This window comes from Labrus bergylta, chromosome 15 (assembly GCF_963930695.1).
Source record: "Labrus bergylta chromosome 15, fLabBer1.1, whole genome shotgun sequence".
NCBI classification, from domain to species: Eukaryota; Metazoa; Chordata; class Actinopteri; order Labriformes; family Labridae; genus Labrus; species Labrus bergylta.
In genome coordinates this window covers 21,067,989-21,081,148 of record NC_089209.1, presented here as the reverse complement: position 1 = coordinate 21,081,148, position 13,160 = coordinate 21,067,989, and the positions used below count along the sequence as shown (strand labels likewise).

Below are 13,160 nucleotides of genomic sequence, written 5' to 3'. Positions count from 1 at the left end.
TTGAAAAGCCTGTCAAACACCGTCTCCACCTTGCCCATCCCTTTGATTATGCACTGACTATTTTCAGCTGCATGTTGTCGTAGCCGGAGCAATTTGAATTCATTACGCTCAATGTCAATATTGATGCAACAACGCTGTAGCTCAGACAGGTACAGCTTGTTGAATGAGCATGCACGCTGTCAGGAAATGTGAGGAGAGAAGAAGAAGAAGAAGAAGAAGCAGCAGAACTGGAGAGCAGATCAAAGACATCCAGCTCCATCCGCTGCGTGTTTTCCTGCATGAAGCAGCGGTGGATGAAGCAGCGGGGTGACTGTAGACTGGCCCACTATGCATGGAGCAACAGCGTAACAGCTATGCATCTCATATCTATATTTAGCTCTGTCCTTCTACTACAGCACATCGCCACTGTTAAGCAGAGTTATCAGCGCTGTTGGAGAAAGTGAGAAAAAAAGGAGCAGTAGAAAGGAAAGGTGGAAGAGTGACAGACACGGAGAAGAAGAAGAAGAGAAGAAGAGTGGAGCTGAGTTGTTTTGCTCTGTTGCCATGGCGACACAGCGGCTGGAGCTGTAGCAAAGTGACAGTTGTCACGCCACAGCGGGTTGCCATGGGTGACAGCTGTCAGTCAATCGTGCAGAGTGCGGGGACAGATCGGCAGATGATCACCTTGGATTAGAGAGCGATCACACTACACAGGGGCCAGCCAGAACATATCTGGACTTAATCCCCATGTCCTAATGGTACTCTGATGAGTGAGTGAGTGTGTGTGTGTGTGTGTGTGTGTGTGTGTGTGTGTGTGTGTGTGGGGGTGTGTGGGTGCTTTCATAAGTGAATGTGCATGCAAATTTTTTTCCGTCCTCTCTTGCATCTGTCTGACTGTGTGTGTGTGTGTGTGTGTGTAAGAGAGAGGATGCTGTATTTGTGTGCAGACTCTGAAGCGTGTTCACAGGGTGAGTGCAGCAGATTACATTTAGCTGCTTCCCACAGCTGTCTGCGCGAGAGGACAATCAAAGGCCCACATGTGAGTCCTTCTGATTGTGGTGTGTGATACTCCGCCACAGTCCCCTACAATTACACACACTCTGCCTGCGTCTAACGAGCACAGCATTGCTCTTATTTCAGGGGAGTAATGGTCTGATTAGAATAGGGGCGGATTTGAACTCACACTCTTAATTTGTTTTCTCTCCCCCCCCCCCCCCCCTCCCTTGGCGAATGTCCCAATCTTGATCAGCTGCGGCGGTTCCAGATATCCTGCTGTGGAATAAAGTCTGATCATCGGACACTTAATTGTTTGTTCCGTTGTAAATCCAGCAGTTAAAAGTTTATTCCGCTGTAATCCATTCCTCCGTGCTTGACAATGAAATTTCCTCCTGTGGTTGAGATCACAGCTCTCTGACCCGACTGTTAGACCTTTAACAGCGTTCAGTATTTTATGACAGCAACCCCGTGTAATGTCAATACTCTGCTGGTACACTAGTAATTAGAGGGTGGTTGTACAAGACAAGATTTCCTCAGCCAATGAAGCACTAAATTTGCCATCCCAGTCAGGATTGGATAGAGAACCCCAGAGCAAAATGATGGTGTACTTCTCCCCTCTGATGTAACGGTCTGATTGGGAATGTGGTTAAAATCTTGTTGCGTGTCTCCACCCTTTGGCTTTTAAAACATTTAAGCTTTATGTGAAAAGCCAACTGAATTTTTGTCTTGTTTCTTTTTTTCTTCTTCTCCTCTCCCTCCTCTTCTGTCCTTTCCCTCTTTAGGAGTGAGCCCTGGGCTGGATGGGACCCACCATGCCCCCCAGTAAGAAGGCCCAGAGCCCCAGTAGTGGAGCCAGTGCCTCGCAGGGTATGAGCCCACTTTACAGACAGGGAGACGCCGCAACAGCAGCATCTGAGGCAGAGGCTGCTGACCTTTCCCTGTCCCTGTCTGCCTCCTTCTCCAAGGCCGAGGATGAAGAGCTCACCAGCCTCTCGTGGCTGCACGAGAGCACCGACCTCCTCAACAGCTTCAGCCACTCGGGGCTGCGTAGCGTCTCCCCCCTGCAGGACCCTGACGGTCAGCACCCTCGCTCGCCCTCTTCCTCGTCGCCCTCCCCCGACGACCCCTTGCTTGGGGATGCACACTCAGCGTACGACTTGGCCGCAGGGGCCAACAGAAAACCGCCGTACTCGTTCAGCTGTCTGATCTTCATGGCCATCGAGGATGCGCCAAACAAACGGCTGCCTGTGAAGGATATCTACGGCTGGATTCTGGAGCATTTCCCTTACTTTGCAAGCGCCCCAACAGGCTGGAAGAACTCTGTGCGCCACAATCTGTCGCTCAACAAGTGCTTCAAGAAGGTGGATAAAGACCGGAGCCAGGTAAAGACCTCAACAACTATTCTGAGAAGTGATGAATAATAATGACTTTGTCTCATACTTGTTTACAATTTGAATTCACTGAAGTATTCACATTTGACCTGCTTAACCGGTTTGGAACCCCTCCTCCTTTTTTATTCATTCTGCACCGCAGGAACGATGAACTCTTTTAGTTCCTAGAGCCCCGTTTAGAAACCTCCTGTTTCAGAGAAGGTACCATGGCGGTGTGAAAGCAGACAGAAAAAAGTCTCCATGGTGTGTAGTTCTCTCACTTAATATTTTAATATATTGGATTGACTTGAGTAACATTTAGAGTTGAAGAGCGGCTTGTTGTGGGAGGGATTCATTCCCTGTTTACCTGGAATGTAGTTTTTGAATACAATATTTGTAATGCTATAGAAATATAATATTAGATTGATTGATTGATTGATTGGACTATAAGGCGAGCTAACATCCTGCAATGATCTGCTTTATTCCAAGTCACTAGCCTGCTATTTTATACAATGTGTTCATCTGGCAAAGTGGAGGAAATGTGGTTTCTTCCACTATTAGGGCTTTCACACTTTGCAGAAATCTCCTGAAAAACTCATATTTCCAGGAGGAGCTGTATATGTGAACGCAAACAGCCGACACGCCGACACAAACACTTGAAGGAATCTTGGTGTTCATGCGTTACTTTTTATGACAGCTATCCTTTTCTATCGGAAAGGTATCCTTAAATGACTTCTTTCCCTGATTTCCGACTCTATCCACTATCCTATCTCTACAATGAAGGCACAAAAAGCCCAAAAAATAAATCTTTGAAAAAAAAACTTAAAAAAACTTAACTACTTGACTTTTCAAGGGAAACGGGGGGCCGTTGGGGGGCCCCCCCTAATATAATGGGAGGGGAAACACTGCATGCGACTGTCTCGATCTCTGTGCACATAATTAAATGGCTGCATTGTGTTTTCTGTTCGTCAGTATGTTGACGTTGTCATTCCATTGGACTACACATAGCATTGATAGAAAGGGAAATATTCTTATTATAGCGTTAATGGAGTAAAGCGGTCTCTTTTGCCTCGTCCTCTATTTCTGCGTTGTTTTTTTGTCACATCTTACCTCAGGAGACCCCCGCCCCTCTCGCGTCTGACAGGTTTAATCTCTCTCGATGTGAGGAGCTTGTGTGAACAGCCAGGTCAGGAGAATCTTCGGAGCAGTCCTCCTGAAATGATCGTAATTTCAGTGCATTATGTGAAAACGGCTTATGTGACATTAGCATGTTACGATTTTAAGTCTGTAGTCACATTTAAGACAGACTTGGAATCAACACTAAAAATGAAGCTACTTTTGATACGAAAGACATTTTTTGAAAATAATGATGAAGCTTTTATTTAAGTCATTTGTCTGTGATTATTTTTGAGAACCATTATTTGGCTAATTTAATCATTCCAGTAATAAGCACAGTGATATTTGAGTTTATTTATTTCAACACTTGAATAATTTAAATTCACTTCAAAGTGAAATTCAAAAAGAAATTCTTGTTAAAAACAGGTCATTGGTAAAATTAAACCAAGGTCAACAGAGGGTGTTCTCGTCTAATAGATTGCTTCCTATAATTTCCTCCCAGACAATCTCTCCTCGAACACAGTCTCAGGAATTGCCCCAGCCCCAATCTATCCATCCATGCAGGTTGTTTTTTTAAAATCACTTCTCATAAATAATATTCTGAATACCCACAGTCCAAAATAACTGCAGCTACAAGGTAAATACTCAGTCCATTATCCTTTCTATCATGTGTTGTTATAACTTATTTCACAGCCAGGCAGTTATCAGCGGTTTGCAGGCATATCCAACTTGAAGTCAAACATATTCTCTATTTTGTCTACAGCTGTACCAGATTCGGCCTTATCAATAGTTGATGATCTCTGCTTTCATAGTTCTCTTTCACTCAGACGCTCTGTGCTACCCCAGTGGGAAGAGCGTTTCGCTTTTGATTTAAGTCTTGATACAGTCTTTTATGCCGGCTTTCCTATCCACATTTCACTCCATTAAAGACTCTGGGTAAACGGGGAATGAATCCCTCACTCAATTAGTGCTAAATTAATACTGGAGGATTTAATAACACAGATGCCAGCAGACTTTAGATTTCATCTCGCCCCAGGGTGTTGGGGGTGGGGGACAAACAGCGAGGATCAATGCTAGCTTTGCGTGTGTTTAGCTGCTTGAGATTATACTGGAGGATATCGGATTTCTTTATGATTTCCTTGACCAGAGTGTGAACCTGAACCGCTGCTTTTGAGTCAGCCTTCAGTGTGTGTGTGTGTGTGTGTGTGTGTGTGTGTGTGTGTGTGTGTGTGTGTGTGTGTGTGTGTGTGTGTGTGTGTGTGTGTGTGTGTGTGTGTGTGTGTGTGTGTGTGTGTGTGTGTGTGTGTGTGTGTGTGTGTGTGTGTATTTGTGTTGGGGAACAAAATGGATGAAGGATGAAGAGGACATGTTTTGTGTGTGTGTGTGTGTGTGTGTGTGTGTGTGTGTGTGTGTGTGTGCACACACCCTCACGCTATGTTGTCATCTGGCCCTTGACTACAACAGCGCAGAGTTTTTCTTGTATACATATCTCCATAGTAACTAGGTTGCAGTTGACATAAAACTATGCTGTTGCTGTAGCAACGAGAAAACTGATTTGGCTTTACTGACTTAGGCATTTGTGTGTGTGTGTGCATGAAATTATGGGTATGAGCGTCAGATGGGCACTGAGGTGCTGAGTGGGGGAGAATGAGTGTATGTCTTCGTCTAGTGTTAAATGCACGTAGTGTGTGTGTGTGTGTGTGTGTGTGTGTGTGTGTGTGTGTGTGCGCGTGCGCGTGTGTGTGTGGAGCAGCATGTGTAGAGGTGATTTTGGCAAGGACAGCCTGTCTTGTCTTCCTGTCGCTGCACACCGTTTAAGACAGCGCACTAATTAACCCTTCAAACCTATTCCCCTCTCTCTCGTGCACACACACACACACACACACACACACACACACATCTTCTAACACACCCAGGGCATGTCTGACACACCAACAAACAAGCACACGCACACACACACACTCTCAAGAACGCATGAATGCATAAAAGGACACACACACACACACACACACACACACACACACACACAGGCAAGCGCAGTGTCTGTGTAGAAATGAGGGCACATCTCTGCAGACTCCTACTCTACCTGCCAAGTGCCGAGCTTTATCTGAAGCTGCAATTACACAATCTCTGTAATTTTAGTCCGACATCGCCATTCAAAGCCTCTCACTGAGAATATCTACATGTGAATTCTCCTTTTTTCTCTCCCGGCTTTGCCTTTTTCTTCACCTGTTTATGTCTTTTTGAATGGCGCTTGCAATTACAGGGCTTGAGATATTTTCCTCTTTTATGTTGCATTATGTTTTACTCACTGCTCGCTGTGGAGAGAGAAGAAAGGGATTTGGTAAAGGGGAGGTCAGGCTAACGCTGTGAGGGATCGTAGATGCACACACGGAGGGGAAGAGAGAGGAAGCAGGGAGACATGGCTTACTGGGAACGCACCAAATCATATTTCCATCAATTTACAGAGGTGGAGATTAATATGACAGTGGCCTATTTGTTCCAGTGACTGTATTTCTGGGTCATATCCAGGCAGATGATAAGATGGGGGCTAGTATAGAGTAAGCCTACTGCTCCATGTGTGTCTGTATGTGCATGTGTGGTGTATGTGAGTGAGTGCAAACTCGTGAGAGAGAGAGCGAGAGAGAGCGTGAGACAGTACCACGGTTGCCATGGCATTGTTTACAAACAGGATTCCTCACTGTGCTGAATGACATGCCTTAATAACAAGTGTTGTTGCCCTCAGACTTGTGGATCAGCGCTGGAGATCAGTGTTGTAACAGCACAACACACACACACACACACACACACACACACACACACACACACACACTCAGAGCGATATATTTCTCAAAGCCTCTTATGAAATCACAGCAGAGACAACAGGCAGTTTTGTCATCCAAGACTCTCGATGAAATCCCTCTGTGTTGCACTTAAGTGTGTCACCTCTACCTTAACCTCACCCTGTTCACATGAGAGCACCCTGATTCTTATACGGTTTCATTTGAAGCATCGAGAGCGAGCTTACAGTAGATTGTCTGCTCACGGGGCTTTTTGATGTTTGTATAGCAGGAGGTAACGCCGCCGCTGATCTCAACTTAGATACATTTTACAGAGTTTTCTCTCAAATCATAAACATTGTCCAAACATATTTTGAGTCTCAATTTCCTGTTTTAAGTACGCTAACAACTCAAAGACCCAACCTCTCAGCTAAGACACAAAATGAAATGAAGGTGTTCAAGAAAGTAAGCTTTGCACGTAGAAATGAATGATTACTTTAATTTCTTCTCTGGCAATTTTACACAAACCAATCCATCAGTGAGTCTTACCACAACGATTAATTTGTGATGAAACAGTAAAAACATTCAAGACACCCCGTCATGTCATTAAATGTTCTTCACTGCTTTATAATGGTTTAATTTTTGGGGGTTTTGTATTCTTTTATTAAAGAGACAGGAGAGGGGTAGAGTCAGAAATGACATGCAGGAAAGGAGCTGCCCGCTTCCAGGACAACACCCTCTGTACATGGCGGACACAAACTAACCACTTAACCACCGGCGCCCCCTTAACTACTTTTTAGAACTGCACTTATCAATACTGTGACAATTATAATGGTTCAATTTGCTAACTGTAACATAAAACGGGCTCAATCATATTGGCTAAAATAAAACATTGCTATCTGATTTAGGGTTTCATCCTCATCTTCATATGAAGCATTCAACACCTTTCTTCAAGTTTTCAACTAAAGCAGGGATTTCTTTGGAGAATAAGCTATGATAAAAAAGCACAAAAAAGCAGACAGAGAAAGTTAGCTTGTATCTGGTAAATGTAGCGAAGCACTCAGGACTCACATATTTACTTAAGAAGTTGATAGCGCCTGAAACAGACCCTACAAGTTAGACGCATGACTCCGATAAACTGCTTTGAATGTATCATGCCTGTGGACGTTTGAACAGTAAATTGTATGCTGAACATGTCAGCCATATCAACTTAATAAGATGATAAGAGATGATAATGGCATGTCAGTCATTGTGATTCATGAGTAACAGGACAAGCCTTCTTGTCTTTTTTCATCAGATTACATTTATTCAGATCAGCCTAAGGGAAGCAGTTTGAACATCCATGACATTGGGTCTTGGTTTTTGTCCTCGGAGAGCTTTCATGGATGTCAAAATTTTGCCTCTATGACAAGGAGTCAGACCAGAAAGCCGGATGACCTCACTGAAAATGAATTGTTCAGTGATGACATATCAAAGGTGGGCTGGACGTTTAACTCTGAAGGAGGTCGCTTGCATGGGACAAGACAGTTTTTGCTGTTCAAGCAATTCTCGTATTTGGAGATGCTTTGGGAGCATTTATTATCATAAGCACAAGTTTAAATTGGGTTAAGGGTCCCGTGTTACAAATTGTGAAATCAGTTTATTGAACTACATCCAGATCTACACTCCCGCCTGCGGACTACGCTCTGCTAATGAAAGGCGTCTTATCCAACCTTCAAAACAGGGCCCTAAGTCTCTAACTAGACTCTTCTCCTCTGTCGCCCCCTGGTGGTGGAACAAACTTCCAAACTCCATTGGATCTGCAGTCCCTTTGCACCTTTAAGAGAAAGCTAAAGACCCAGCTCTTTGATGAACACCTATGCACTTAATGATGGTGATGAGGATGATGATAATGATGTCATTGGTTTTGTTTGATAATGACAATATTAAGGATGGTTTTGATTAGAACTCTCTAGAACAGCTGTCCATGTTGTGCTTTGCCTCTGTGCATTGCCTGCCAGCACCTGCAGATTGGACTTTCAGCTGCTCATTTAGACTAACTGATGTTGTTTCTTCCTTTCTAGATCCTTGTTTGTGTTGTTCTTACTCTCTGATGTACGTCGCTTTTGACAAAAGCGTCTGCTAAATGAATTGTAGAATTGTAGAACTGAATGGGATACCCTTACACCAGGAGAATTAAGTATTTCTGGAATCTGAAAATGTGATCTGTAATTGCAAATAGCCTGCAAAGTTTCTGAAAAAATTAGATTGTTATTTTAAACATCTGCATTTGTATCAGCCCTGATTTTCACAATCAAGTCGATTGCCAATCCTAATGGTTATTTTTTTCATTACTACAAATGGTCTAGGACTCCCCCACCTCACATTTTCTTTCACGACCATCTAACAGGTGACTTCTTCTGCCAACTATATAGAACCTCTTCTGTGAATTAGCACTCAGGTATACTACCTTGCTAGCATTAAATGGATGCAACACAAGAGCTATGCATCAGTTACTGACAACATATGTCACATTATTTGCTGATTGGCCGATGTTTTTCAACTGGATCAATATCGACCAGGGATACATTGGCCGGTGCACCCCTAAAAAATGTCTTCCTAGTATTTATCTCTGAGGAGGTGCAAAGAGAATTCTGTCTTTGACTGGATGGGAAGAGTCAATAGTCATTTCCACAGCATGCATTGTAAAAAGACATACAAGAGATCCACAAACCAGGCTAAGCTTTGGCTTAAATCAAAACCACATGTGAAGCAGGTTTGGTTGCTTCATAAGAAATTTCCCTAAATTACCCTGCTCTGTTTTTCTATGTAGCATGTCTAACCAACATGAGACTTTTACACCCAACAGGGCCTCTTTGTCCCGTATGGTCTCTTTGTTGTCCAGTGGCCTTCAACAAGAACAAAAAATGGCCTGTATCAAGAGTCTTCATCAATTGAGAAATCCCCCTCTTCCTCCTCTTTTCCCTTTTTCTGCCTCTGTCTTCCTCAAAAGCTCTGTGTTCCTCTCAGTGTTCCAACATTGGCTGCCTCTGCTTCATTTCTGAAGAACAGACCTCATATTGTTTTTCTTCAACTGTGCTGAATATCTTAATCAGTGTTCAGGCGTGAACGTGGTCCACGTTGTACTTGTCCTACACTGTTTATCTGTGTATGTACAGTAAGTAAAGATAGATCCATGTGTCACAGTTTAATCAGGCTTAAATACATCCAGGGTTAATGCTTGTACTCTGGCTGTGGATGTCCATCAAAAAATGTTTGCAGTCCTAATGCTTTAGATATGTGCCAAAGGTTAAGTCATATTGCACATAAAAAATGCACTGGACTGCAAAGCCTCTTACTGATGGCTTGCATGTATCTCTGCACAGAGAGTGTCAGCTCTGTGCTCTCTGTCCATCATACGACTTTGTTTTAATCTAATTCAGTAACTGAGTTGAAAAGAAAATCTTCTTTCTCCTCTCGTGATAGCCGTTACGCACTGTTGGAAGACATTCCTACAGTATAAGATTGCCACGGTGAACATGTTTTATAAAAAACGGCTGTAAAGATGGAAAAAACACCACTCCCAATGATTCTTTCTGAAAATGTAAAAATAGTTTTTAAGGAAAGGGTCACAAATGAGAAGTTTGTTATTTTTAAAAATGAGGCTAAATTCGTTCCCAAGACTTTGCGTTAGTTTTTTTGCAGACCTTGTTCAAACAGAAGGACGTTATGTGTTTGTTGGGACTATTTCCAGCTGTGGGTCCAATAGTATTTTCAGTACCACGGCAGTGTGTGTCAGGTTGACTAAAAAAACAAACTACATTGACCAACTTAGTAAAAAGAAGATCATGCCACACATCGAAACAGTGACTCCCATTGATATGTTTTAATATTTTTTGTGCCAACTATTGAGCTCTGTGTGACAGAGGAATCAGATATAAAAATGTATAAGGCCATTATGCACACAGGCAACACTTGTTTATAGCGATGGTTCTCAACTGGTTTAGCCTTTGGACCCACCACCTCCTCCTTAATGCAAAATCCAGAAATATGTTCAATTTTATCCTCAGACGGTAAAAAAAAAACATGTGACAGAACAAAGAAAGTGGACAAATCAAACATAAGCACGTCACAGACTTTTTTTTCCCAGGCACACATTCCCGACCCACTGAAAACTGGCCCGTGACCCACTTTTTGGGTCCCGACCCACCAGTTGAGAACCACTATGTAAAATGAAGGAAACAGGCACAAGTAAGAAAGAAAAGTGTAGAACTTTAAGGATTGTCTTCTTTATATTTTGTTGTATAAAAGAAAGTGAACAATCTAGGTGCTTTTCAGGTCCTGGTATGCACTATAAATCTTGTGTTATGTGCTGCAGTTGAATGTGTGTGTGTGTGTGTGGAGATGATAGTGCAGATAGGAATGCAGTAGCAGTGGTATAGTGTTACTAGCGGGGTCATAGGCAGCACGGCTTTTTAATATCTCCTATTTCCAAAGGAGACCAGCCCCCACAGCTTATATAACACAGGAAACAGATGTTGGCAACACACAATCATCTCTCTCTCTCTCTCTCTCTCTCTCTCTCTCTCACTCTCTCTCTCACTCACGCACACACTCTTTCTCTCCTGCCTTTGTCTCCTCTCTCTTCCCCTTTTGTCTTTTACTCACACCATGACGTGTTTCAGGCATGTTCTAGTCCGTATGTTTTCTCCATCATGAACATACCTGTGCACGGCTCAGTGCTGTGCAGCGTTTCAACACAGAGGCGTAAAAAAAATAAAAAAATAAAAAAGCTGCTGCCTTCCCTTATTAAAACTACTGAAAACTGCAGTAGTGACACAGATACATATAATTAAATCTGTTTCTTCTCAGAGTAATGTTGCTTAAAGTTGCTCTTTAAAATCTAAATCAGAGCCTCGCCTGTTTTCCCTCACTGGATGAGGTGTTTTCAAAAGCATGGGTTAACCGTTTAGAGCTGTGGATTATTTGTTGTGTAATCCTGCAAACACTTCAGTAATGTGAATATTTGTGCATGCAGAAAACTAAACTCATAATCATGCAGAAAATAGTGCTCATTTGAGAGTTGTGTGACCAGGTGGGATCAAAGGATGGAGAGAGGAGGTAATATAAATGGAGATCACAAACACTGTTTCAGGTGAATGTCAGGGCTACACTCCTCTGTTTTACTTTTTTTTTTCAGATCCAGCCGTGTAAAGGAATGCTATTTTTAAAATCTCTATCAAAGTTGAACCTCAGTGAGAACTTAAAGCCAATCTTTGACCTGCAACACTTTTTGTGATAATCGATTTTGAGACACGCTGACTTTTTTTTTTTTTTTTTTACTTTTTGAATTTGTCAGAAAATGAAAAGTCCATTTCACCTCCTCTGGATTCCAAGCTCAGATGATGCCTGTTGCCAAGGCGACCGCTATAACCCAGGTGACAGACCCTTCCTGTGAGCTGAGCCCTGTGATTGGCCTATCGACCGGGGGGGTCTGGAGATTGAGCGTTTTGATTGGCTGGCTGCTTGGCAGAAGCAGGAGCCCAGGCAGACAGAGATTCTGTGGGGAGCATTGATTTAATCGGCTGGCAAGCGGGCAGACAGTAGGCGCACACTTACACACACACACACGCACACACACACACATATACAAACGGCTGGCGGGCTAGAGGTGCAAGGGGAAATTTGGCCCAGTGGGGGTCACCTCTGTGGGAGCGAGCGTATGTGTGTGTAATATCATGCTCTCCAGGAGAGGCGTTGCTGGCAGTAATAGAAGCACTCCCAGGAGCAGACCATGCTGGGTAATATCACACTCCCCAGGGAACTCGACATACACACACTCAGTCCCAAACACACACACACACACTCAGAGCAAAACATGGCACATATGGCCTGAGTTCAACACGACTTCCATACTGATGCAAAGATCCAGTCAGGAGGGACTGGAATCAACAGTGCACACACATCCTATTAGCTTCTTGCATTCTTACAAGGTCAGACTGTGTAGTGATGGCAGCAGAGATTCTGACAGATACACTGGACATGCTGGGAGCAGGAGACACACAGGGCTTCCAAAGAGGCTCTGCAGGGTCTTCACTCATTAGAAAAGACAGCTTGCATTGTTAAACAGTTTATCAAGAAAGTTCTTGAACAAATCAGACATGAGGGTGAGGGTGAGTTTGAGGCTAGATTTGATGCTTGTTGCTAGGGACATAACGAACAGACGGACAGTTGAAACTCAGGAAGGATTCAAAATGATAAAATGAAAAATAAATTGTGATTCACATTTGTAAACAGCAATGAATGGTGCATTTGAATTCTATTGTCCATCTCTCTCTCTCTCTCTCTCCCTCTCACTCTTTCTCTTGCTTCCTCTTAGTAGTGTCTCCGCACCAAGAGACCTAACAGACAATGTTGCAACAACCTAAAAGCTTATGCGTCTTCAGAGAGTGCAGATGCATCAAACATTTTCTACTGCTGTTGATCCTTGTCGGATGTCTTTAATTACTCCTGTAACTTTGAAATTAGCAGATGGACCTTTTGTGTCTTTTCAAAACGATAAAAACAAGAAGTAAAGCAGCCTAGGTGAATGGCAGCACAAAAGGCTCCGTAAAAGCATCACAAATAACAGTTAGGCAATGAGGCCACCTGAACATAAACTGGGCTACTTGCATCAATGCAGAAGTTGCCACAAAATCGTATTGTGAACCGAGCATCGCAAATGTTAATATATCATGAGTGGAGTATATTGTGACATCTCTACTAGCAGCTGGATTTATGTTTCTGGACGTCAGATGTGCATGCTTCAGTTGAAGTTTAGGATGTGTCCTACTTTTGCAGTGACATTTAAAGTTATGTACTCAACATATTTTAACAGGTTTTCATATTTAAGTTTTGTTGGTTTATGCTTGGTTTGTCCCGACTGCAGAACTTAAATACA

General features: G+C 43.1%; 1 protein-coding gene across 2 annotated transcripts in view; it reads left to right on the top strand.

Annotated features, from left to right (window-relative positions):
* Window positions 1-13,160, top strand: part of ches1 (checkpoint suppressor 1) — a 64,498-nt gene that overhangs the window by 27,466 nt on the left and 23,872 nt on the right. For both annotated transcript variants that reach the window (XM_029277240.2, XM_020633449.3), the window contains one exon: window positions 1,758-2,357. In XM_029277240.2, coding sequence (XP_029133073.1) covers window positions 1,776-2,357 — 582 coding nt within the window. In that variant the 5' untranslated portion in view covers window positions 1,758-1,775. The remainder of the gene's footprint in view (window positions 1-1,757; window positions 2,358-13,160) is intronic.